General features: G+C 41.8%; 1 protein-coding gene across 7 annotated transcripts; it reads right to left on the bottom strand.

Annotated features, from left to right (window-relative positions):
* Positions 1 to 311: 311 nt before the first annotated feature.
* On the bottom strand, positions 312 to 18,017 carry LOC309694302 (alpha-2,8-sialyltransferase 8F-like). 7 transcript variants are annotated; one of them, XM_082514292.1, is made up of 10 exons: positions 17,692 to 18,017; positions 15,739 to 15,810; positions 15,278 to 15,352; positions 10,265 to 10,406; positions 7,897 to 8,009; positions 7,728 to 7,820; positions 7,473 to 7,649; positions 5,339 to 5,487; positions 3,374 to 3,461; positions 312 to 1,126 (listed from the first exon to the last, which is right to left on the bottom strand). In XM_082514292.1, the coding sequence occupies exons 1-9, from the start codon at positions 17,775 to 17,777 to the stop codon at positions 3,421 to 3,423; spliced, it is 948 nt and encodes a 315-aa protein (XP_082370418.1). In that variant the 5' UTR covers positions 17,778 to 18,017; the 3' UTR covers positions 312 to 1,126; positions 3,374 to 3,420. The 7 variants fall into 7 exon arrangements, 5 of the variants coding, with proteins under 5 accessions (XP_082370418.1, XP_082370417.1, XP_082370416.1 ...); XM_082514291.1 differs by lacking the exon at positions 312 to 1,126 and adding an exon at positions 1,749 to 1,894; XR_014272845.1 differs by lacking the exons at positions 312 to 1,126; positions 5,339 to 5,487 and adding an exon at positions 5,855 to 6,155 and having other exon boundaries at positions 1,749 to 3,461.
* Between the last annotated feature and the right edge of the window lie 7,265 nt (positions 18,018 to 25,282).

Genomic DNA, 25,282 nt, shown 5'->3' with positions numbered 1-25,282 from the left:
TTGCAGAGGGATGCAGCAGTCTCAAAATTGCAAAGCTTCTGAAGCGTGATCATCGAACAATCAAGCATTTCATTCAAAATAGTCAACAGGGTCGCAAGAAGCGTGTGGAAAAACCAAGGCGCAAAATAACTGCCCATGAACTGAGAAAAGTCAAGCGTGCAGCTGCCAAGATGCCACTTGCCACCAGTTTGCCCATATTTCAGAGCTGCAACATCACTGGAGTGCCCAAAAGCACAAGGTGTTGTTACGAGTTCAAAATTGGGGATGGATACAAGAGGAAAAACCACAATAACAACACTGGTCCGGCCGGGTTGAGTCAAACGATGGTTTTAATGATCACACGCGTGGGAGATGGACACTGTATGCAGACAGCCTCAGATCTCAAAATGGTGGAGCATTGATCAAACTTTTATAGCCTTTGGTGCCCCCACCTTATCATAAAAGCCTAAACATTCACATGCTTTTCTCTCACACGGCGCCTAAGCTACGACCTTGGCTCCCTGTTTATCTGCTCCTGCTGAGATGGGGCAGAAAACTCCAGTATAGTCTGTTCTCTTCTAATCAGACAAATAAGGCGATGACTTTCTGCGAACAGTACTTCTTATAACTCAGCAGTATAATGCATCATAAAACAACATCATTCATTCACAATAAATCAGCAGTTTAATGTAATGCAAATCAGTTTAACTAATGCAATAGTTATCAGCTTCTTCTAATTCAGGAGAATAATGCAAACTAGAACTACATAATAATTCACAATCTTTAATTAGGGGTCTAACATGGCATAAAATAATATTATAATCTAACATTGTGCAATACTCAGAGACATGGCCAAGGTAAGAAAGGCTGAAAGACGACCACCACTGAACAAGACACACAAGCTGAAACGTCAAGACTGGGCTAAGAAATACCTCAAGACTGATTTTTCTAAGGTTTTATGGACTGATGAAATGAGAGTGAGTCTTGATGGGCCAGATGGATGGGCCCGTGGCTGGATTGGTAAAGGGCAGAGAGCTCCAGTCCGACTCAGACGCCAGCAAGGTGGAGGTGGAGTACTGGTTTGGGCTGGTATCATCAAAGATGAGCTTGTGGGGCCTTTTCGGGTTGAGGATGGAGTCAAGCTCAACTGTGATTGGATAAGTGGAAGAACATGGATGGGTAATTTGCATTATTTATGAAGAACCAGGTAAGTATCACATTTTATAGTGACAGTAGTGATGTTAAAGAGATTAAACTGTTGCCATTTATAAAGTAGCTGCTATGCTGTAAGACCCAGTTTTAAGAAATAGAAGGCAGCAAACTTTAAATGGGACTCATTTCCAGCTTGGGCTTTACACACAGCTTTAAACACATAAGTCATATACTAAGGCTTTCTGCGCAGTTTGCAGCCACTCAAGGGTTTTCATGCTGTTCTTAGTCTGAGGTTGCGGTTTAAGAAGTTAATTCTTTATTTCCTGCACTGAAGAGAGAAGTGTAGCGGTTAGCCACAATCAAAACAAAACAACTTACATTTTTCATCTGAAACTTTGTTGAAACCCACAGAACCACACAAGAAAAAATATTGATTTTTTTTTTTTTTTTTTTTTTTACTAAGCACAATCTCTACTGTGGGAATAAGAGCAGGATCAGACAAATATGAACGACATACAAGTAACATTGATCACTGAGGACAAACAACTGTAAGTTTGTATTTGTCTTTTAAATAAGTGTGTGGTTGTGCCTTTAAGTAATATGTAGGGGGGGGGGGGTTTTGGTTGCGTTTATTGTAATTAACACAGGGATATAAATAAAATATACTTTTGAACATTATGATGTCCTCTGGTCTGAGGTGTTGGGGGAGTCAGTTAGAGACAAGCAGCTGGATTGCGGCAGTTGGACTGGTGGACTACTGCACCTTAGAGTAGAGGATATCTGTCAGTCGTTTAAAGCCTGAACACAAACACACAGTTCAAAGAACGGGACACATGATAACAACCTTTGGAGTTTAATCAAAAACTCCAATCCATTATTTTCTGCCACTTATCTGGGTTCAGGTCCTCTAGGGAGAGCGGTCTAAGCAGAAAAGTGTAGATTTCCTTGATCACTGGGTCTGCACCGAAGCCTCCTCCCAGTAGAACATGCTTGAAACGCCTCACCCAGGATGCATCCTATTCAGATGGCCGAACTACCTCAAATGACTCCTTTTGATGAGGAAAACCAGCTCTACTCTGCCTAACACCTAGGACGCACACTGTGGAGTCCAGGTGGGGCCCGTATGGACAGCCCAAACCCAGAGTGTGGGCATACTGTGGGTACATCGCAGGCCCACATTGACCCTTATTGTTGGCCCCCCTCCTTGCTTAGTGTAGGTAGTCTACACTAGTGTGACACCCATATTGGCCCACACAGCCATAGCATGGACCACAAAGGGACATATTTGCTGGATATTTCCCAGCTTTAGAGAAACCTGAGCTTAACATGATTCCCATGTTCCGAAGAATCTGCAGTCCATAACAAAACGTCAGGGTGAGCATGGCCGAAATAGCAAACAAAAACATTCTCACATATAATGATCTAACTTACATCAAATGAAAACAAAAGGAAACACAGGCCTCGTATCTGCCCCCCTGACATAAACAGGAAAGAAGCATTAAAAATGCTTCCCATAAGGGCCACTTTCATGGTTTAAAAATTACAATTCAAGGGTAGCACCTGTGCTCTATTGACTGGTAGAAACTTTACTTCTTATCGGATAAGACTGTAGAGCTGTAATACATTCAAAATGAGAAACTGTGAAAACTGTACAGCTTCCCTCTTTTGCAGAAACAACTTTTTATACAGATTGATTATACAGATTGATTTGCTGCCCTTTTTTCCATGTTGCTTTGAAAATAAATTGATGTCTAGTAGACCGTAGTGAGCTATGAGGTTTCAGGTATGCTAGTATGAGTACATACTATTATGTGAGTTATCTATATTGATGCAAAATTGTTTGGTTTTTATTTGGTTGGTTTTCCTAAATTCAGCACAAATTCAAACATTAAGATGGGAAGCTGGCTGGTGTCAAAATAAATTCTGCATTCAAAGAAGAGGATTTTTTTTCCTTTGTAAAAAAACAAACAATTGGTCATGTCAAATTGTTTGAAGCGAACCTGTCCTGATCCTTTTCAGCTCTACACTTTTATCTTTAAACTGTACTGGTACATTATGTGCCTCATCCTCTGACCTGTTTTGCAGATGTTTTAATCGCTTAGGAATTACTGGTGCATACATTGACATCTTTAATTGGCACCTTAGCCACCTTAATATGAACATCTAACAGTGAAAAGCATTTGACAGGGAAGAAGAAAAGCAGAATGGGTCCACTTTTACTGGAAACGAGCACTGGCTATACCTCTCGTGCCATTTGGTCTGTTGGCTATTTGTCCATCACTGACATCTTCATATGTTCTCACTGCTGTAGACTGCATCTGCATCACTTCCTGTTCAACGAAGAACATTTAGATTACTGCAGGTCCAATAGCTGCAAACATAACAACGCTGTATTAAAATAATAATAACATACAACACTGTTAGTAAAATAATTTAAATAAATACACAACAAGCCACACCAGAGATATAAAACCTTCAATGTGTCCTGGATCTGCCCCCAGTACCTATTGCCAGAAGGGCACGCCCCAAACTCCTCACCTACTGTAGGAGGTGCCCAGGAGACATCCAGGTCAGATTCTCAATCACCTCAAATTAATACTTTCCAATGTGGAGGATTAAAGTCTCTACTCTGAGCCCTTACTGAATGATCAGATCAAGCTGTAAATTGTCAACTCTCTCGGACTCCCGGACCATCAGCACCGGCTCCCCTCAGGGCTGTGTTCTTTCTCCTCTGCTCTTCTCCCTGTACACCAACTGCTGCACCTCCACCCACCAGTCTGTCAAGCTAATCAAGTTCGCAGATGACACCACCGTCATTGGGCTCATCTCTGACGGGGATGAGTCTGCCTACAGGAGGGAGGTTGAACGTCTGGTGTCCTGGTGCAGCCACAACAACCTGGTGCTGAATGCCCAGAAGACAGTGGAGATTATTGTGGACTTCAGGAAGCACACAGCCCCACTCCCCCCCCATCATCCTGACTGACACCCCCATCACCTCTGTGGACTCATTCCGCTTCCTGGGTACCACCATCACCCAGGACCTGAAGTGGGAGCCCACCATCACCTCCGTCATCAAGAAAGCCCAGCAGAGGATGTACTTCCTGAGGCAGCTGAAGAAATTCAACCTGCCAACACGGACGATGATGCAATTCTACACTGCAATCATCGAGTCCATCCTCACCTCCTCCATCACCGTGTGGTACGCTGGAGCCACTATCAGGGACAAACAGAGACTGCAGCGTGTTGTGCGCTCTGCTGAGAAGGTGATTGGCTGCAGACTCCCATCTCTGCAGGACCTGTACACCTCCAGGACACTGCGGCGTGCAGCCCGGATCTCAGCTGACCCTTCTCACCCTGGACACAGTCTGTTTGACCTGCTCCCCTCAGACAGGAGGCTCCGGTCCATTCGCACCAGAACCTCTCGCCACAAGAACAGTTTCTTCCCCTCTGCTGTTGGACACATGAACAATAACCACTTGACTGTCCCCGCCACTAACACATGACCCTACGCTGTGTCACTGCATCATTTCATGTCTGGCACTGATCACCACCTGCACTCATGTGTATATATCTTTCTACGTAGCACTCTTAATTCTTATTCTCATGTATATATCTCATGTATATCTCATGCACATATCTTTCTTTCTACATAGCACTTTAATTCTTATTGTTTGCACTGAAGCACCGCAGCAAATTCCTAATGTTGTAAACCTCAACATCTGGCAATAAACCCATTCTGATTCTGATTCTGATTTACTACAACAGACCAGTGTAGCATCTCAGTTACTGCAGGTACTGCAGCAATATGGTGCAATTGCTGTATTTCTGATTATTTTTGTGCCGTTACTGTTCCTGGTGAATTCCAGTATGGCTCCCATTGCCACCCACTAAACCAGGGGTGGGGGAACTCCAGTCTCGAGGGTCGGTGTCCTGCAGGTTTTAGATGTGTTCTTGATCCAACACAGCTGATTTAAATGGCTAAACTACCTCCTCAACATGTCTTGAAGGTCTCCAGAGGCCTGGTAATGAACTAATCATTTGATTCGGGTGTGTTGACTCAGGGTGAGATCTAAAACTTGCAGGACACCAAACCCACACCGTGGGAGACACAGGCGGAGGAAAGCCAGGTGTTAAGGCTGAGCAGCCGGCTGAAACGGCCTATCCCTCTGCCACAGGTGGGGGTGGGCCCGGAGATAAAAGCACTCACCTGCGACTGACAAAGGAGGCTGAAGCCTCAGCAGCTCATATTGCTGTTTGGGGATGTCATTGGTGCCGATGTGGATGATGAGCCAGTTGGCCTGTGGGTGGGATGCCAGAATGTTGGGAATTCTGTCCACTATGTCGACAACGGTGGTCCTAAACATTACAGATTACCACACAAAGATTACTACTCTCCTCGGTGACAACCATACCTACAAAGCCTTAAAACGAGACCCCACAAGCAGCTACAAAAAGAAAGTTATAGCTTGCCTTCAGGACCTTGAAAAATCATTGACCGCCTTACATATCACCGCCTTTATCCAGGGGATACCATACCCTGCATTTACGGACTTCCTAAAATCCACAAGGAAGATGTCCCACTCCGACCCATAGTCAGTAGCATAAACTCAGCCACTTATAACATTGCAAAACACCTTGCTACCATCCTTGCACCTCTCGTGGGGAACACCCCACACCACATCAAGAACTCCACCGACTTCACCGACAAGGTCCAGAAACTTACCCTGGATCCAGATGAAACCATGGTGTCCTTTGATGTAGTCTCTCTCTTCACTTGCATATCCACCACGGAGGCTGTGGAGACTGTCAGAAAACGACTACAAGAAGACAGCTCCTTGGAAGACAGGACCAACTTCACACCCAATCAGATCTGCACACTGTTAGACCTCTGCCTTACCACAACATACTTCAAATTCCCCCGTGTCACCTATTGCAGCTGTTACCGGCACCAGACCTAGGGGAATCTGGACCGGCAGCAAGCGGCACACAGGCTAGAGAGCACTGCGTAGCCAAATATGAGCAAACTGTGGATTAATAGAGAGGACACCGAAGTTAGCGTCTTGCTCAGGCCGGAGCTCATTTATTTCTCCACATATACACAATACAAATCACACTAGACCATGCATTCTTCCCATAAAATAACAGAGTTCATAAACAAAAATAAAGTTACAAAAAGCATTCTCTCAAAAGCAAAATAAATACAAACTAATTCAAAGTGACTTTACATACTCACAACTTAAACAAAACACTCGCGGCTAAAGCATAACAACATACCAAAATAACCCATCTCACATTCACACAACCTTTCCCCACATTCGCGCCATATACGCTATTACTTTTGAACATGGCGTCCCCTGAACGCAACACAACATGGCGGCAGACGACTGCAAACGTTGTTTCACCAACTAAAAGCTTTCCACGTAATACATGTACTCAGTACTGCTTGGCTAACACTAAAACAAACACTACAACACATTTTCGGAAGTCGCAGGTTGCCACTGTCATAGCATATACTTATAGTGCTACGTAGCATTATGCCGATGATACACTAATACTCATTACAACAAAATACCACAAAACAACATCATCACTCTCATCTCAAAATATAGCCGAACAGTTGTTACTCAACTTACATGACATTTAGAACCAGTTCGGTAACATAAAAGTTTGTTTGTCAGTACCTGTGGATTAATAGAGAGGACACCGAAGTTAGCGTCTTGCTCAGGCCGGAGCTCATTTATTTCTGAGCTGCGCATGCGCAGAGCCTATAGCTAGAGTCTCTGGTAGTTCCACAGCAGTGCAAGACCACCATCTACTAGCATAATGAAATATAACCATGGTCTGGCAACACATAACAATGTCAAAATAAGTCACAATAATAAACAAAAAATAAAGGGGTAATTGGTTTTCTTACAAAAATAAACATGTAGCTTTTTCAACCTGCTACACAGCCAACCTTTACATGGAGGAAGTGGAAAGGAAGGCTCTTGGCTCTTTCAAAGGAAGAGTACCTCTTTTTTATTTTATTCCATCATATAAACTAGGCCTGATCTGATTTACAGTCTTCAAGATGAAGTTTGAGAATGCCCTTGTTGTGCAGTTGCACCCAGTAGTAAAACTCATCTGGCATTGCATGGATTCTACTATTATAGGGTACATTATCATAGTAGTGGTTAGTCAGGGGAAAGAGCTTATATGGATGATTACTAAATGGCCAGAATCCATAAAGATGAACAGTTTCACATAATTCCAAAGCCAGACTAATCATATATGCTCCAGTGCTAGGCCGATGTCCATTTACCCCCTGAGATTTCCAGAATTTGTCCATACTTTGTACGTACTGAGGGTTTATGAAGATTGGTTGGACAGGAATTTCCATGTCCTCAATGGCATACACAGCCCGCTGACACACTGCACGACTACCACTAGAAGAGAAGCAAGGGAAGAGGAGCAGGGAGTTGCCATACTGGTGGAGACTGTCTACAAACGCCCGTCGATGTGCCATCAGTGACCCATACCTGCAAATTAATATATTAGTTAAAGAAACAAGACAAAACTAACAGGTCACTTCAATGTTAGAGTCACTCTTGTCTCACTTCTTTGTTAAGATGCTTGGATTTGCTGTCACAAGGTTAGTCTTCATGCCAACATCACTCTTAAATTCATTTTCCAGAGGAGGAAGGTTGCACCTGAAAAAAACAACAAAATATTACTTAAAGAGAGAAGAGTCCTCATCATGATTTTTGTTCTAAACATCTTTCTCACCTAATAACAAAATCAGCTGAATCAATCATTTTTCCACAGCCGCTGTTTGTCAGAATCCCACCGCTCCCAACAACTGAACAAGTGTCCCATCTCTTTTTTGAGAAAGGATTCTCCTGGAATTGACACCAACAGATTATAAATTACAAAAAGAGCAAAATTTAAACAGTTTGAAATGTACTTTGTGTGAAAGAAAAGTGCTCACTGAGTTTAATGGAAGATGGCAAACATGTAGGAAGAGGTCAGTGATAAGGTTATCACGTTAAAACTTTTAGGGAAATGTATAGACCTGTTTAATCCGATTGCCTTTAAACATTAGAACTGAATTATCAGTTACTTGGAATTGAAATCTTTCATGATATCATTATATATGTGATATTACATATACGGTGGTTAGTTCTAGTTACTGTGCAAACCCTTTTGTTATTGAAAACAATGAATTCATGAGGTCCCTGTTATCAAAATCTGTTTTGAAAGTCAGTCTCTTTTTAAGTCCAAGTGAATCTTTGGCCCAGTATTTGTGAATCTCTCCTAGAATAGAAGGAGACAATAAGTGTAGGGCATACTTGAAAGTTGAAGTTTAAAATGATAGATAAAACAAGAAGCACTCTGACACCACAAACCAAGGCAACCTACCTTCTGGGCAGTGTTTACTTTCAACAGAATAGTACTGGATATTGTATATATTAGTTTTGTTTTTGTTTGTTTTGTACTGCAGTAAAAATTAGATTAGGATTACATGACAGATGTTTATGTGGATTTTATTTTTACACAAACATTATTTAAGAGTAGGTAAATCGATAATAAACTGGTAATGTAAATATCTGTATAATAAATTGAGCTTGTTAAATATTATTGTGCCACAGTAAATTTCTAAATACGTCAGCTAATTCTTTAAATTCTTTCTGTTAAAGATTTTAGGTCAATTTGAAAGAGAAGCAGATGTGAAATGTAAAGGTTAGGTCAAATGATATTTGGAAACTATAATCCCCATATACCAATGTCACTTCCTAAATGTTGCAAGTGCAAACACAAGCAGTTAGTTTTCAAGAAGAAATCCACTTTATACAAGTTTGACCTTATTTGAGCTTGAAGAAGGAGTCAAAGGTCCAAACGAATGTGAAACTTAGTGAAACCCCCATATAATTCCTTACATGGGGCGATCAAGGCTCAAGAGTTGGCAGTTCGTCTTGTAATCGGAAGGTTGCCGGTTCGAGCCCCAGCTCAGACAGTGTCGGTCGTTGTGTCCTTGGGTAAGACACTTCACCTGTTGCCTACTGGTGGTGGTCAGAGGGCGCCAGTGTCCGGCAGCCTCGCCTCTGTCAGTGTGCCCCTGGGCGGCTGTGGCTACAATGTAGCTTGCCATCACGAGTGTGTGAATGGGTGGATGACTGAACGTGTAAAGCGCTTTGGGGTCCTTAGGGACTGAGTAAAGTGCTATACAAATACAGGCCATACAATTGACCTTCAAGGAATGTGACTTTTTAAATCTTTATATGGTACTCTCTATATATTGACAATATAAACCACTAGTATAGGAATCATTGATACTAAGTTATGTTTTTTTGTTTTTGTTTTTTTTTTTTTTGTTGTTGTTTTTTTGGGGGGGGGGGGGGGGGTTGTCAGTTTTCAACCAATAAATCATTAACTTAGACTTGAAGACCTTGGTGGATTTTTTTAATATACTGACAAATTTGTAGGTGGCTGTGGCTCAGGTGGTAGAGCAGATCAGCTACTAATCAGAAGTTTGGTGGTTCGATCCTAAGCTTCCCCAGTCTGAATGTCAAGTGTCCTTGGGCAAGATAATAACCCCAAATCTCCCTCCGATGCGTTCATCAGAGTGTGACTGTGTGTGAATGTACTGTGTGCTGTGTGCACATGCGTTTAGAAGTGCTTGCATGAGTGGGTGTGAATGAGGTATATTGTATACAGTGCTTTGAGTACTCCGGGAGAGTAGAAAAGCGCTATATAAGAATCAGTCCATTTACAAATATTAAAATGTATTACAATTAATTAATTAAAGTTATAGCAGTATTACATTTCGCACAGCCTGATAACTAAATTTCAAAATTAAGCTGATGCCTGCTCTATAAATTAGCTAGTGAGTGTAAGAGGCAGAACTCAGGATGAAACAAGGAGCATCCACAAAGTTATTAATACAGATGAATTGCTGCAAAAGTACTCTAGGCAGCTAATTTCAGAAGACACTAAAGAATTATATTTGATTTAATCCATTAAGGGTAAAGGTCCCTGTTTATCAAAGATTTAACATGTGACTAAACATGTGATTTCAACACATGGAACAAATGTTGGAACATTTGATGAATAACGAAGACCTGAAGAAAAAATTAAGAATTTAAGAAAAACATACTTTTATTAAGATCTTGAAAAGCTCTGGAGTCACAGGGATGACGGTTCTGTCCCTGTGACAAACAATCTTAGATCCCACTGGAGTGTTTTCCTGAGTGACAATGGCATTGTTGGATCCATCGCCATTAATTCTCACCTGTAATCTTGAAAAAACAAACAAACAAATAGGACCCGACAAAAAATAAATAAATAAAGTTAGCTTTAGTATTAAGTGGAAAGATTTGCAATCTTTAGAGCATAGGTGTCAAACTCTGGCCCGCGGGCCAAATTTGGCCCGCAGCCTAATTACATTTGGCCCTCAAAGCCATACCAAATTACTATTAGAGCTGGCCTACTGGTATTATACAGCTAATATATATACACTCAACAAAAATATAAACGCAACACCTTTGTTACTGCTCCCATTCCCCATGGGATGGACGTAGAGACCTAAAATTCATTCCAGATACACAATATAACCATCCCTCCCAAACAGTGGTCACAAATCAGTCCAAATGTGTGGTAGTGGGCACATCTGCTATATTGAGATAATCCATCCCACCTCACAGGTGTGCCACATCAGGATGCTGATCTGACATCATGAGTAGTGCACAGGTGTACCTCAGACTGCCCACAACAAAAGGCCACCCTGGAATGTGCAGTTTTGTCTCACAGCAAAATGCCACAGATGCCACAAGCAATGAGGGAGCGTGCAATTGGCATGCTGACAGCAGGAATGTCAACCAGATCTGTCGCCCGTGCATTGAATGTTCATTTCTCAACCATAAGCCGTCTCCACAGGCGTTTCAGAGAATATGGCAGCACATCCAACCGGCCTCACAACCGCAGACCTCGTGTAACCACACCAGCCCAGGACCTCCACATCCAGCAGGTTCACCTCCAAGATCGTCTGAGACCAGCCACCCAGACAGCTGCTGGAACAATTGGTTTGCACAACCAAACAATTTCTGCACAAACTGTCAGAAACCGTCTCAGGGACGCTCAACTGCATGCCCGTCGCCCTCATCGGGGTCTTGACCTGACTCCAGCTCGTCGCCGTAACAGACTTGTATGGGCAAATGCTCACATTCGATGGCGTCTGGCACGTTGGAGAGGTGTGCGCTTCACGGATGAATCATGGTTCACATTGTTCAGGGCAGATGGCAGCTGAGAATGTCCCAGTTCTTGCATGGCCAGCATACTCACCGGACATGTCACCCATTGAGCATGTTCGGGATGTGCTTGACCGGCGTATACGACAGCGTGTACCAGTTCCCACAAATATCCAACAACCTCGCACAGCCATTGAAGTGGAGTGGACCAACATTCCACAGGCCACAATTGACAATCTGATAGACTCCATGCGACGATGTGTTGCACTGCATGAGGCAAATGGTGGTCACACCAGATACTGACCGGTTCTGGGTCCCCAGACCCCCAATAGCGCAAAAAACTGCACATTCCAGGGTGGCCTTTTGTTGTGGGCAGTCTGAGGTACACCTGTGCACTACTCATGATGTCAGATCAGCATCCTGATGTGGCACACCTGTGAGGTGGGATGGATTATCTCAATATGGCAGATGTGCCCACTACCACACATTTGGACTGATTTGTGACCACTGTTTGGGAGGGATGGTTATATTGTGTATCTGGAATGAATTTTAGGTCTCTACGTCCATCCCATGGGGAATGGGAGCAGTAACAAAGGTGTTGCGTTTATATTTTTGTTGAGTGTATATAGTTTAGTATTAAGCTTTGCTTGTTCCATATTCAGTTTTTCAGCAAAACTTGTTTGAGTCCATAAGAAAAGATTCATTCTTATATCTGGAGGAAGATTTTTTTATTAAATATTAACGTTAGCCCGCGACTTTGTTCCAGTTTTGAATTTTGGCCCACTGTGTATTTGAGTTTGACACCCCTGCTTTAGAGTAAAATACAATGTATCTGTTTTGTCATTGTCATTTCTGCTAATTCTATATAAAAGGCTTTTATTTTATTTAAAACACTATAATGTGAGACATTAAACAGATGGTGGGACTCCTTGTCCTTATCTTGGCACAACATGTAATTAAACCCACTTCAAAACGACACTCACCAGGTGTTTGCAGTTTCTTTAAAACTTCCACGACAGAAGTTTCAAAGTATGAAAGGATGATGACCGAAAGCACACTGCAAAAGGATCCAAGAGTTTCTCAAGGCAAAGAAATTGATCTCAGCCCACTTAAAAGTTATTAAATGAAAAATTGATGCAGAAGTGGTTTCTCTGGCACAAACTGCCATACAGGACACTAGCTTGTAAAACAACTGCTGATCACCACAGGCCTACTGTGGCACTATGTTACAGACAGAGACGTGAAAATAGTACACCCCGCCCCCCTCCCCCGCCATTTTATTTTATACTCAAAGACACTTTCTTTTAGTAGCGCCGAAAGAACTGATTAATCAAACAAGATCCACCATCCAGCGCAAAATCCTCCGCTCCATTGAAACTGGGCTACTCAGTGACTGTTATCAAGTATCAGCTACTGTCCCTCCTAAACGACATAACCATAAAAGATGAAGAACTGATTGAGAAAGTCAATGAAGCTTCAAAGCTAGAAAATGAAAGATTTGAGAAACGGAAAAGGTCCGCTGCAGCCAAGATTCCCAAGGTCCAAGAGCTCCAAACAGAATGCCAAACAGCCCTGACATCTCCTCAGAGCCCCTCCAAACCCAGAGAATCCCCCGCTACAGTGGCCATGACAACAGTGAAAAATAAAGAGACTAAGTCAGACACGCAGCAGATTATAGAAGAAATACATAAAGAGATGAAACAAATGTTTATGGCTGCTATGGAAACCAGTCCCCACACCATGGCACCAATGCAACGAAAAAAGGGCTGTAAAAAGTGCAAAGAAGAGGGGAAAGGGGAGAACTGCATGCACTGTTTCCAATGTGGGCAAGAGGGCCACTACTCCCGTGGATGCCGAGCACCGAGACTGTCATCGGGAAACGGGGAGGGACTACTAAGATGGGACCAACAGTAGTCCAAAGCCCACGGTCCCATAACGAACAGCCAAGCTCACCAACATCTTCCAAAGAAACTGCAGCAAGTGTCCCATCAGCTGTAACTGAGGTTCACTATCTACCCCCTCAACGAAAGTCACGGTTAGTTAGCCTGGTGGGAAACAGATGTACTGTGAACTGTTTTATGGACAATCACCCAGCCAAGGTGTTATGGGATTCAGGGGCACAATCCAGCATAGTAAATGAAAACTGGCGGCAAAACCACCTCCCTCACACGGTCGTCAGACCCGTTTCAGAGCTGTTAGACAATGAGACTCTCACAGTGTTTGCTGCAAATGACACACCCATTCCCTGCATTGGCTGGATACAAGCCATCTTCAGATTAGGCAGGGATTTGTCTCCAAGCAGTGAGCTGCAAGTTCCAATATTGGTATCCAGTGACCCGGCTGTGGCCAGTGATCCCATCATCGGCTATAATGTCATTGAAGCTATCGTGAACCAGGAAGAAGTAAAAACCAAAGGAGGAAGAAAACAGCTAGCATACTATGTGAGTAAAGCATTTGAAATAACTGTACGCACTGCACATAATGTTGACAAGCTTGTGCAGAACAGCAGTGAATGCCCAGAGACAGGTGTGGTAAGGACTGGCATAAGAAGAGTGCCTTTGTCAGCTAACCAAGTCACCACAGTTTATGTACAGGCACACATTAGTTCACATGCCCGGGGCCCAGACATGCTCTTTCTACCTGATGGGGCTGACCCACCACCAGAGGGCGTAATATTCAATGATGTAATGGTGAAAATCCCAGACAGAAAAGTACCATATGTGCCCATCCCTGTGACTTACACTACAGACCACACCATTTATCTGGAGAGCCGTAAAGTGATTGGACAGAAACCCCTTCTCTGAGGAATTTGAGGGGGATGGTCTGCCTGGACTGCTGATGGCACCAGAAGGTACACTTTCCTTTTCCTTCCCCCCTCCCCATCTCTGTATGCAGGCCTGAGCAGAGTGCAAGAGGTGGTTGCTATGGTAATGGGATTTTTTTTTTCCTGAAAAAGGATCATGTCTATACAAGAAGACGTCCAGAGAGGTGAAGAGGAAGAAACCTGAGCAGATATCAGACCTAAGGCCACCCTCAATTGTTTCAACCAAGCATGTTAAGATTCTGTTTAAAGGCGTACACTGCCTGGGTGTGGTGCTCTTTGTTCATTTGGGTCTCCTGAGTGAGCACAGACAAGGCAGCCGTTTTAACCTTGAACCTTGAATTGCTTAATAAATGTAATAAAATGTACTTATTTGTCTTCTTTCTCAAAAACCCAACAATTTTGTAAAACCTTGGGCCTGCTCTTGTCTGTCAGATGACGATTATGTTGTCCTCACTAAGCGACACGACCGCCTTCCTCTCCTCCATGGATGCTGGAAGATTTGCATTGCTGAGGAGGCCAAAACCATCATTCACAGTTGCTCTGCGTCCACATCCGCAGTGTTGGTTCAGGTTTCTGAATCTGTGGCTGTGATCAGCTCCACTAGTGGAATTTGTCTCTACATCACAGCAAAGTTCAACATTTTTGCAAGAGAATTTTCTCTACTTGATTTAGTTGCCTCTCAGACAATTTTCCACCCACTTGTACACATCCTGAGTGTGAGTCTGCTAAACAAGTAAACCAAACCTTTATTTCTTTCTGGCTGGTCTTAGACTTTTAATTGTGGGCTAGTCAAAGGTCCCCTTTTCACGTGTCTTCTTAACTAAAATTAGTATTGACGGGAAATTTTGTTTAGCCATTTCGTTTAGCAAATGGCTCTTAGCCTTGACTGAAGAGCTTGTTTAAAGACCTTTAGGAGTAATCCTGCCTCATCTGCATTTGAGGATAAATAGCAGTTGTTTCCTGTAGTCTGCCATCTTCCATGCTCGTACTCACATACTAGCTTCAGACAATTTTTATTTATTTAGTTATTATTAACCAGAAATTCACATAAAAATAAAACTCAACCATCAATCAATAATATCAGGATGTTAGGTCTTACTTGAATCTTTGGTAATTCTCCTCATGCTTTTTCCACGTTTGATTGTAGAGCTTTTTCACTTCATCAATGACTTCCCTGTAATGCACAAGCATTCCAGTACATTTAGTAACCTTCCTGCACTGGGTGTCTGTGAAGGTTCTCAGTCATCCAGGTCATCGTAGTCTAAGGAGCTTGAAAAGAAAAGCGTCTGGACTTTTAAAATTTTCCTTTAAGACGTTTCACCTCTCACCCGAGAAGCTTCTTCAGTTCAAAGAGCAAATGGTGGATGTGGTGGCAGTGTCCCCCAAGGGGGGGGGTCATGTTGACCATGTTGACGTTTTCAAGAAAAATAAAGAAGTTCTGACACTTTTCTTTCCAAGCTCCTTAGACCTACTCCTTCCTGCAGGGGGCTTACATGACTTAATCTTGACATAAAAATTGTAATTTCTTAATGAACAAGTCATGGCAATGTTTGCTCTTACTTGCAGCCTTTGCAAAGTTCAGAGGGCTTTGGGGCACTTCTTTGAGGATTTGGTCGGTGAAGCTCGACAAAACTGTGAGAAACAAATAAGAGATAAAATTATGTTCTTATGTATGTTAAATATTTAAGATATTATTAGAGGGGTATATGAGTTGTTGGAAATTTAAAGATTACAAGTAATGCCTTAATTCACTTGAGAGATGTTTGTATCAGATATTGTATCTATACACAATGAGGTTTTTGTTTGTTTGTTTGTTTTGTTTTTTAATAGTCTTAAATGTCAACTCGAATATACCAACTGTGTTATTGGCAGCTGCTGTGCTATAAAGCACAGACAGTTTGGTGCAGGCTAAACAGAATAGAATAGAATAGAATAGAATAATCCTTTAATTGTCCCCACAAGGGGAAATTTGGTTAGTCTGCAGTATTGTATTGAAGTTTACAGCATTGCTGTTGTTGTTGAACAGTTGCAGAACAGCTTTCGTGTTTACAGTCATAGTTCAGTCACATCAGTGGTGCCAGAGATCAGTTTCAATTTAAGATGATGAGGGTGTTTAAAAATCAGTGAGTCAGTGTAAAAGTCAGAGCTCAAATGTGACATGATATTTAGTTACAAGCTAGAGTGTGATATTAACCATCGCTAGATACCAATAGAATTCCCTAAATGCTGTCACTGCAAACAAAAGGAATTGAAGTTTTAAGTATAGTTTTAATGATAAAAGAATTAACCTTATTGGAACTTGAACTGCCCACTGCTTCACTGAGTGAATGGGTTAAATGCAGAGAGGGATTTTCCCCACGGGGACCAATAAAGTACACTTTCTTCTTCTTCTTCTTAAGAAGCGGTCCAGAGTACGTTATTTACTAATATTAAGATATTTAGAATCCCCATTTAGCACTCCTATATGGCTATATATAATCAATATCAACAGTGACAGTAAGAAACACGTATAGTATATCTGCATATAGTAATCGGAATATGTTTCTGGTAACATTTGTGTGTAAACGTGTGCGATTGTGCCTGTAAGGACACATAAATACAGGAATACAGGAACTACCAGATAGCTGTTATAGGTCTTTTCTACCAATAGTGCAGTGTTGATTTGATTTACAGTTGTTGGTAAAAAATATTTGTTACACAATAAGTGAAGGCATGTGCAGGGTTACTGACCCCATTGGAAGCGCAGTGTTGGTTGTTTTTTTTTTTTTGTTTTTTTTTATGTGCTGAATGAAAGAAGGTCCTCTATGTCTCGCTAGAGCTACAGCAACATCTGAAGGTTCAGTACCTCTTTGTAGATTCCCCACTTTGTGGTTTCTCAGCTCTTTACAACACCATACTATATATGAGTTTGTATTTCACTTTACATTTTACGTCTGCCTTTCTTTCAAAATGAATCCTAACTAAAAAAAAAAGTATTGTCAAAAGAAATTAAGTGCAGCCAAGTTAATTAGAAATATACTTTTGTGTAATATTACGTAATATACAAGTTATTCATGTCCAGTTATCTACAAATCAGTACCAATAATGTTGTGTGGTCAGAGTAAACCGGTCATGTGACTCTAACTTTATTTTCACTGCACAACAAAACTCGTATCAAAAGAACAATGCAAACAAAACAAACATACCAAATACTATGTATACTACCAAATACTAAGGAAATACAGAGTGAGAGCTGAGGTTTGTGGTTACGTATGAAAGAATGAATGACAAAGACATGAAGACATGTACTTCAGCTTTTACCAGAGTATTTTTTAACAAATATGAAATGTGTATTTCTACTTAAACTAAGCATGTTTGTATTTCTGCAACCTCAGGCTTATATTAGCATTTTACACAGCTTCCCAACTGTTGGGAAGCGTTTATCACAGTGCCATAAGCTACTTTTGATCAGAATACTTTGTTTCATGACCTCTTGCTTTTATCTGTAAAATACAAAGGTAATTACTCACTCACCTGTCCTCGAACTTGTACCAGATAATAATGGTCAGCAGACTCCCCAAAGAGAGAAGATTGATCATATTCGAGAGCTTTTTCCTCATGTCGCTCTAGTGCTTCACCTTTCTTAACACTTAGTTTTAATTCAGCTTTTTTTATGTACTTTTACCTCATATGTTGATACGGTTATCTGCCCGGTATTAAATCTGGTTCTTTTATATTCTTTACGGCCAAAAAGACAAAAGTGCTCAAAGTGGTCAAACTCAAAAAATGATCTTTAATTTTACATATTCCAGAATATGGAGACCCAGCAGACACGCAGACACATCAGCCAAAGTCTGAAGCACAAACAGGAAGCCTAGTTATATTTATATACTCCCTCTAGATGTCACACCACACTTTAAGTTTCAATCAAACACTCTGCTTAGTTTCACTTTCTGCCTGCAAAAGTATGCATGTAATATCCTGTCAGTACTTTTGGAACAGACTGTACTAAGAGACGGCCCTTTTAAACTATATTAAAAGCAAGTAACAATAAACACTAAATAAGGACTAACAATATATTTATTTCATGACAGTTCTTCCCCTTTTCGTGTTTCCCAAGAAACACCCCCATTCTCTGCGGCCTGCTGGAGCGGGAGGGCTAGTAGGAGGAGTTGGCCGTCCGACTGCGGTCTGGGGTGTGGGGCCTCCCTGCTGCTGCGGAGTCGGGGTGGTCTGCCTCTCCCCACCGCAGGGAAAACGGTAACACCACCTGGGTCTGGGTGCAATTCCCCCCTCCAGGGGCAAGGGTACCTAGACCCGGTTTGTAGAGTACGCTTGGGGAGTGTGATTGTGTGTACAGCGTCTCTTTATGTCTGTCTCCACGTTGGTTGAGTGTGGAGTGAGTGCATATGAGAGCATGAGGGTGGGAATGGATGTTTGTGTCTGTGTGTGCCTGTATGTCTGTGTCTATATGTCAGGTTGGGTATCAGACGCCACCTCTCTGGGGACACCTCAGGCCCTCCAAGGTTTGGAGGCCTATCTCCACCCACCACCACTTCCCCTGCCGGTGGCGGACTCCCTCAGGTGTCGGTGTGTTGGTGGTTCTTTGTGTCTGGGGGTGGGCGTCCGGGTACACACCGGCTCACTCCTTGGCGGCCGCTTGTCGGGGCCTGGAGCCTGGGGCTCGCTCGGGCCCCTTTGGAGGTGGGGTGCCCCCGGCCTCTCGGCCTGGGGCTCGGTCACTCAGGCACAGCTGGGGGCCGGCGGAGCTCACGGGCGCGTCACTGCAACTCCCCCTGACTTCTGCTCCGCGGCTGCTGGGCGAGCCCTCATCTGGGACTCTCCTCAGCTCTTACTGGAACAGTGGCGCGGCTGCCCCTCTGTTGGTCTTCCATGGTCTCTTGTGTTCTGGGGGCCTCTGGATGTCTGGAGTTTTGATCTCCTCCATACCCGCTTCACACCCTGGAGGACGGGGCTGTGGCCCCCCCACACTCCCTAGCAGATCATTACATGGAGAAACCTTTGGAATGCAAGCATGCTGATCCACACAGGTATGCACACATGGGTATTCACAGACGCGGACTAAAGCTTTCTTGGCTGCTGCCTCAAAGCACACTGTGCGCTGTCTATCTTGCGTGCTGCACAATATCGTTTATTATTTAGTAAATATTGATATCTATGACTAGCTAGTTTATTGTGATGGTGCTTTGTTTTCTCTATTATTATGTTGCTCTTTGTTGTTTGCTGTCTCCTCTGTTTGTTTTTTTTGTTTGTTTGTTTTTTTTTCTCCATACAGGTGACCCAGGAGTTCTTTTTTTTTTTCTCTCTCTTCCCCCCCTTCTCACCGTCTCTTCTCCCCTTTGGTTTTCTTTCTTTCTCTCCCCCTCTTTCTCTCATTCATTCCCCCTGTCCTATTTATTAAAAAAAAAAAAAAAAAAAAAAATGACAAAGGATGAACTGAAGCTCTGCCATCACGTAATGTCGCATACTGCTGTTTCTGATGTCATTTAGAAAAAAAAAAAAAAAAAAAAAAAAGAAACACGACATAATTCCTAATCTATCCCATTAAGTCTACTTTCATGTGAGAATAATAGCTAGAATATAACAAAAGAAAATGTTATATTCTAGCATATTCCTTTCAATTGCCCAACCCTTTAGGTCCTCCATCCCCTCAACGAGTTGTACATTTTCAATGTTCCCTTATTACTATAGCATAATTACTTGTATCCACAACAAATAAATCAAACAAATAAATCAAGCCCTAATACAGCAACTCGCGTTTACGCTGGGCCGTGAGCTATCGTTCCTTCTGTTCCGACCATCCCCTTTTGACCCCACTTCTGACTCCCCTCAATGCTCACTATAAAATCCAATCATATATGATTAACTTTATCCTATTAAGAGGTCCCATATTACTCTTTGGAAACAGCCTCAATAGAGTTGTTTTTTCACCCTCTCTACGGGTAATTGTGTGGCTGTTATATTTTTTTGCCGATTTTTTTTCATTTAACAAGTACAGGGAGTGCAGAATTATTAGGCAAATGAGTATTTTGTCCACATCATCCTCTTCATGCATGTTGTCTTACTCCAAGCTGTATAGGCTCCAAAGCCTACTACCAATTAAGCATATTAGGTGATGTGCATCTCTGTAATGAGAAGGGGTGTGGTCTAATGACATCAACACCCTATATCAGGTGTGCATAATTATTAGGCAATGTCCTTTCCTTTGGCAAAATGGGTCAAAAGAAGAACTTGACAGGCTCAGAAAAGTCAAAAATTGTGAGATATCTTGCAGAGGGATGCAGCAGTCTCAAAATTGCAAAGCTTCTGAAGCGTGATCATCGAACAATCAAGTGTTTCATTCAAAATAGTCAACAGGGTCGCAAGAAGCGTGTGGAAAAACCAAGGTGCAAAATAACTGCCCATGAACTGAGAAAAGTCAAGCGTGCAGCTGCCAAGATGCCACTTGCCACCAGTTTGGCCATATTTCAGAGCTGCAACATCACTGGAGTGCCCAAAAGCACAAGGTGTGCAATACTCAGAGACATGGCCAAGGTAAGAAAGGCTGAAAGACGACCACCACTGAACAAGACACACAAGCTGAAACGTCAAGACTGGGCCAAGAAATATCTCAAGACTGGTTTTTCTAAGGTTTTATGGACTGATGAAATGAGAGTGAGTCTTGATGGGCCAGATGGATGGGCCCGTGGCTGGATTGGTAAAGGACAGAGAGCTCCAGTCCGACTCAGACGCCAGCAAGGTGGAGGTGGAGTACTGGTTTGGGCTGGTATCATCAAAGATGAGCTTGTGGGGCCTTTTCGGGTTGAGGATGGAGTCAAGCTCAACTCCCAGTCCTACTGGCAGTTTCTGGAAGACACCTTCTTCAAGTAGTGGTACAGGAAGAAGTCTGCATCCTTCAAGAAAAACATGATTTTCATGCAGGACAATGCTCCATCACACGCGTCCAAGTACTCCACAGTGTGGCTGGCAAGAAAGGGTATAAAAGAAGAAAAACTAATGACATGGCCTCCTTGTTCACCTGATCTGAACCCCATTGAGAACCTGTGGTCCATCATCAAATGTGAGATTTACAAGGAGGGAAAACAGTACACCTCTCTGAACAGTGTCTGGGAGGCTGTGGTTGCTGCTGCACGCAATGTTGATGGTGACCAGATCAAAACACTGACAGAATCCATGGATGGCAGGCTTTTGAGTGTCCTTGCAAAGAAAGGTAGCTACAGTGGGGCAAAAAAGTATTTAGTCAGCCACCGATTGTGCAAGTCCCCCCACTTAAAATGATGACAGAGGTCAGTAATTTGCACCAGAGGTACACTGCAACTGTGAGAGACAGAATGTGAAAAAAAAATCCATGAATTCACATGGTAGGATTTGTAAAGAATTTATTCGTAAATCATTTTATATAATGCTTATATAATGCATATATAATGCATACATAATGCTTAAGGGCTTTATTAAGAATATGCATTTAAGTTTGTATTTCCTTTTAGTTCTGAGGGCATTGTATCGGCTGTGGTTGGACATCATTACATGTTAAGGCATGTCGAAGAATCCTCCTGTCCGAAATAAATGTCAGTTAAAATGCAAAGAACAAGTTGAGCTTCATTACGACTCGAGGGGAGTAACACGCAATGTCTTTGTAAATTGAGCAGATATCATGACTAGTCGACGAATCGTGGCAGCCCTAGCCACCAATTTACTCAAATTGACTTTACTAACCAGAGGCTTTTTATGCTCAGAATGCTCAGAATGGAATCGCAGTTTTCTTATTAATTAAAGACATAATAAATTTATTGTATATGTACTCCTGAATTTGATGAAAGTGATAAAAAAATAGACTGCTCTGTCTCTGTCTTTGTTCTGACATTTAACTAATTCAAAAGTTATTTCAATATTAATTTAAAACAAAAAAGTTTAATCTAAATCGATGTTCAACTTAACTCCTTTAAAGAAATAAAGTGTATGTAACTATCTGATTTCAACAGTGCTGTGAATTGAAAATTATCTTATTTTGCATAGAAATATACTGAACAACATACAAAGCATAATATATAAAATAACATTTACCTGAGTTTTTCTCTTTCAAAGAACTCTTTAATGTCAATGTACATCAGTACATAACTGAAACCGATTTCGTGCTTTATTTAGCCGTGGAGGGTAACAACTGAAAATATGAAATAAGCACACATGTAAGCTAAGACTCTCTAAAGAAACAGCATTGTTGTTGTTCGGCTTTTCATTTCGCCATTTGTTGATTCACTCGAAGAGTGATTAATGTAATATGGGTCAAGTGATCAGTTTGATATCAATCTACACCGTCATATTTACATTATTTGTACAGTACGAATGATTTGCTTTGGTATCTGGTCAAACTTAAACTTTCCTCTGTCTACCTGTCTGCGCTTCTTGCAGGCAGCAGCTTCTCCCCCCTCGCTCACATGCGTAAGTGCTGTGCTCAGTCTCCCAGTGCCTGAGCTCGGATCATACCAAAATTAGGGGGAATTTATGCACAGTGGTAAATTCCCCCTGTGTGCGCTATTTGCTTTGAATATTGTGTGTAGTTTTTGGTTTATACAGTTGTCAGGCATCTAACTATGAAACAAATTACACTCCAAAAGACCCCGGGCTTCTGAAAAAACAACCCGGGCTTAAGCCCAGTAAGCCACGCCCCCGCTCCGCCAATGTCTCAAAGGCACAAACCACTAGTTTGGACTCTTAGCATCCTTTATATGTTGACTTTCAGGTGTTTCCATCAGAGTTAAGGTTTAATTTCTTCATTTAAACACATGTTATTTTTGTGGTGATTAAATCTTCACACTGTGAAACACTCTCATGATTCCAAATAGAAGCTAAAACATTTGAATTCAGTAATTTTAATACTGTCACATACAGAACATTAATTCATGGTTGAAACACAATTTTACTTCCTCTCAGCAAAAACCTGATGATATGATTTTGTCTGATTAATAAATTAGTCCTTATTGATAATGTGGAAACAACACCTTATGTCTGATAAGAGTGAGCATGGTGTGATGATTGTATATCCATGGCTACGTATAACTGCTCAGACAAGAAGCACAGAAAGCTCACAGTTCAGTTATTGAATGATTTGTTTTAATTTTCAGATTAACAGCAAGATGGTTTGAATTCTGATAAAACTGCTCTTTGTGTTTTCTTTAGCTCACGAAAGCATCCAAATACCACCCCCATTCAAAGCAAGGAGAGCTACAGCTCCTGCTGACGCACCGATTACCACTCCAACAGGTAAATCTTGCTGAGCTGCAGGTGAGAAACAGGTGTGAGGTGTCAGCTGTCAGGTAGGTGATGAGTGAAGAACAGAACAGAATCCATTTCCTCTTCAAACTGCTGTCAGACATTATCTACTGCACTCTGATCACATCACTCAGACCAGCTGCTTTCTACAAAGTCTCATCAACAACATCTTTAGAAACAAACATCAACAACCAGGAAGCAGCTTCACCTCTGATCACACACACACTCAACTCTACTCACTCACCTGGAGGATCAACAACACTCAGTGTGATGCTGCTGATGAGCTTCTCTTGGTTTATTCCTCTCTGCATGACACGGCACTCGTACGCTCCAGCGTCATTAATCGTCATGTCCTTCAGAATCAATGACACGTCTCCATCCTTCATCTGTCTGTCCTGGAGATCCACCTGGTTCTTAAAAGATGGATGCTGGTATGATAGAAGAAGTTGCTGACCGTGGTACTTCAAGACATTTCCGTCTGTTATGTCAGATCTGCTTTGAGCTCGACACAGTAGAGTGACAGTTTGACCAGATTCAGCTGTGATGCTTATCGGGTCTAAAAGAGCAAACAGCACAGAGCAGAGAGGTTAAAGAGTCCAACATACAATTAAAGACTTCACAGTGAGGAGCAAGTTTTGCAGCCCGCTGAGCTCTGCTGATCTGGAAATGCAGAAATAAAGTACAACGTAAAGGTGGCGACTGCGACTACTATTAATTATTATCAATCTCACTGTAGACTACAATTGTGAAGGGACACATGAATAAATCATGCTGCTGTATTTACAGTTTTTATAGGCAAATATTAAATGTACTTTTACATAAGGGGAGAATACAAGCAATAAAAACATTAAAAATCTATATGACTGCATGTTCAACCAGTCACACAAATGTTAAAGATTCTTGATCAGTTCTAATTCAGCTTTAACTTCATCGGCCCTGAGATCAGAGAGATCACATTAGCTACTCATATTCACAGTGGAACTTTTAATATAAAGAGAATTCCACAAGAAATTAATTGTGCATTTAAAGCAAATTCAGTCCCACCTGCAGAGACGAACAGGATGCAGACAGAGAGCAAAGTCCAGCAGAGAGACGCAGATGTCACAGCACACATTTCTGCTTATCTAGCCCACACAGATTATTAGAAATGTCCAACGGATGATGGTATTAAAACTTGAGTAGATTCAGGTTTTTTCTTTAACCTCAAAGTGTCAGCCTGTGAGAACCAGTGTCTCCGTTCACAGCAGCTCATTGCCTTTTTCTCTTGAAGAAGGGAGAGTTGTGGGGCTACAACCATCCCATCAAAGGGTCCAACCCAACCCTCTGGACAGCTTTACAAAGTCTGGAAATTTCAGTAAATTCAAGAATTTCTCCGGTTTCTCAATAGAAGGGAATAAAATGGTGCCGGGCAGGTTAAAAAGGGGACAATGTTAAGAATTAAATACTACACATATAATTTTTTGTTGAAATACCAGCTAGGATATAATATCTCCTATCAATAAATAACTTATACGGGATTAAAAATGCTGGAAAGGAAAGCACAACATCGCAAAGGTTACAAATGTAAATTCTAGATGCCTTCAATGAAAATAATAAAGGTGTTGCATGAAAAAAAATAAAAATAAAAAACATAAACTGATTCTAGGGGATCAGGTTGGTGGTTTTCAATGATTTTTCATGAAATGGCCGTTTAAATAACACAATACTTCTTTGGTTATTGTCCTAAGTGACTTTCTGCTTCTTTTCATTCTTCTTTCACCACATTCATTTGATTTTTAGTTCTTTTCCGGATCCTATTCGGTCTCTTTTTCTTAAGGTGCAGTTGCAGTCTGGC

This window comes from Aulonocara stuartgranti, assembly GCF_965226115.1.
Source record: "Aulonocara stuartgranti genome assembly, chromosome: 3".
Taxonomy (NCBI): Eukaryota; Metazoa; Chordata; class Actinopteri; order Cichliformes; family Cichlidae; genus Aulonocara; species Aulonocara stuartgranti.
The sequence above is the reverse complement of the archived record's forward strand: the minus strand, read 5'-3'. Positions and strand labels throughout refer to the sequence as shown.

What these genes read in the sequence shown, in the direction of transcription:
- LOC309694302 (XM_082514289.1), bottom strand. Translation starts at nt 17,777, where the DNA reads ATGAGGAAAAAGCTCTCGAATATGATCAATCTTCTCTCTTTGGGGAGT. An exon ending in GAACTTTGCAAAGGCTGCAA is followed by an intron (nt 15,353 to 15,738) that starts GTAAGAGCAAAC and finishes TGTGCATTACAG; the next exon opens with GGAAGTCATTGATGAAGTGA. An exon ending in CCAATCTTCATAAACCCTCA is followed by an intron (nt 5,488 to 7,472) that starts GTACGTACAAAG and finishes TGTAATGTTTAG; the next exon opens with GACCACCGTTGTCGACATAG.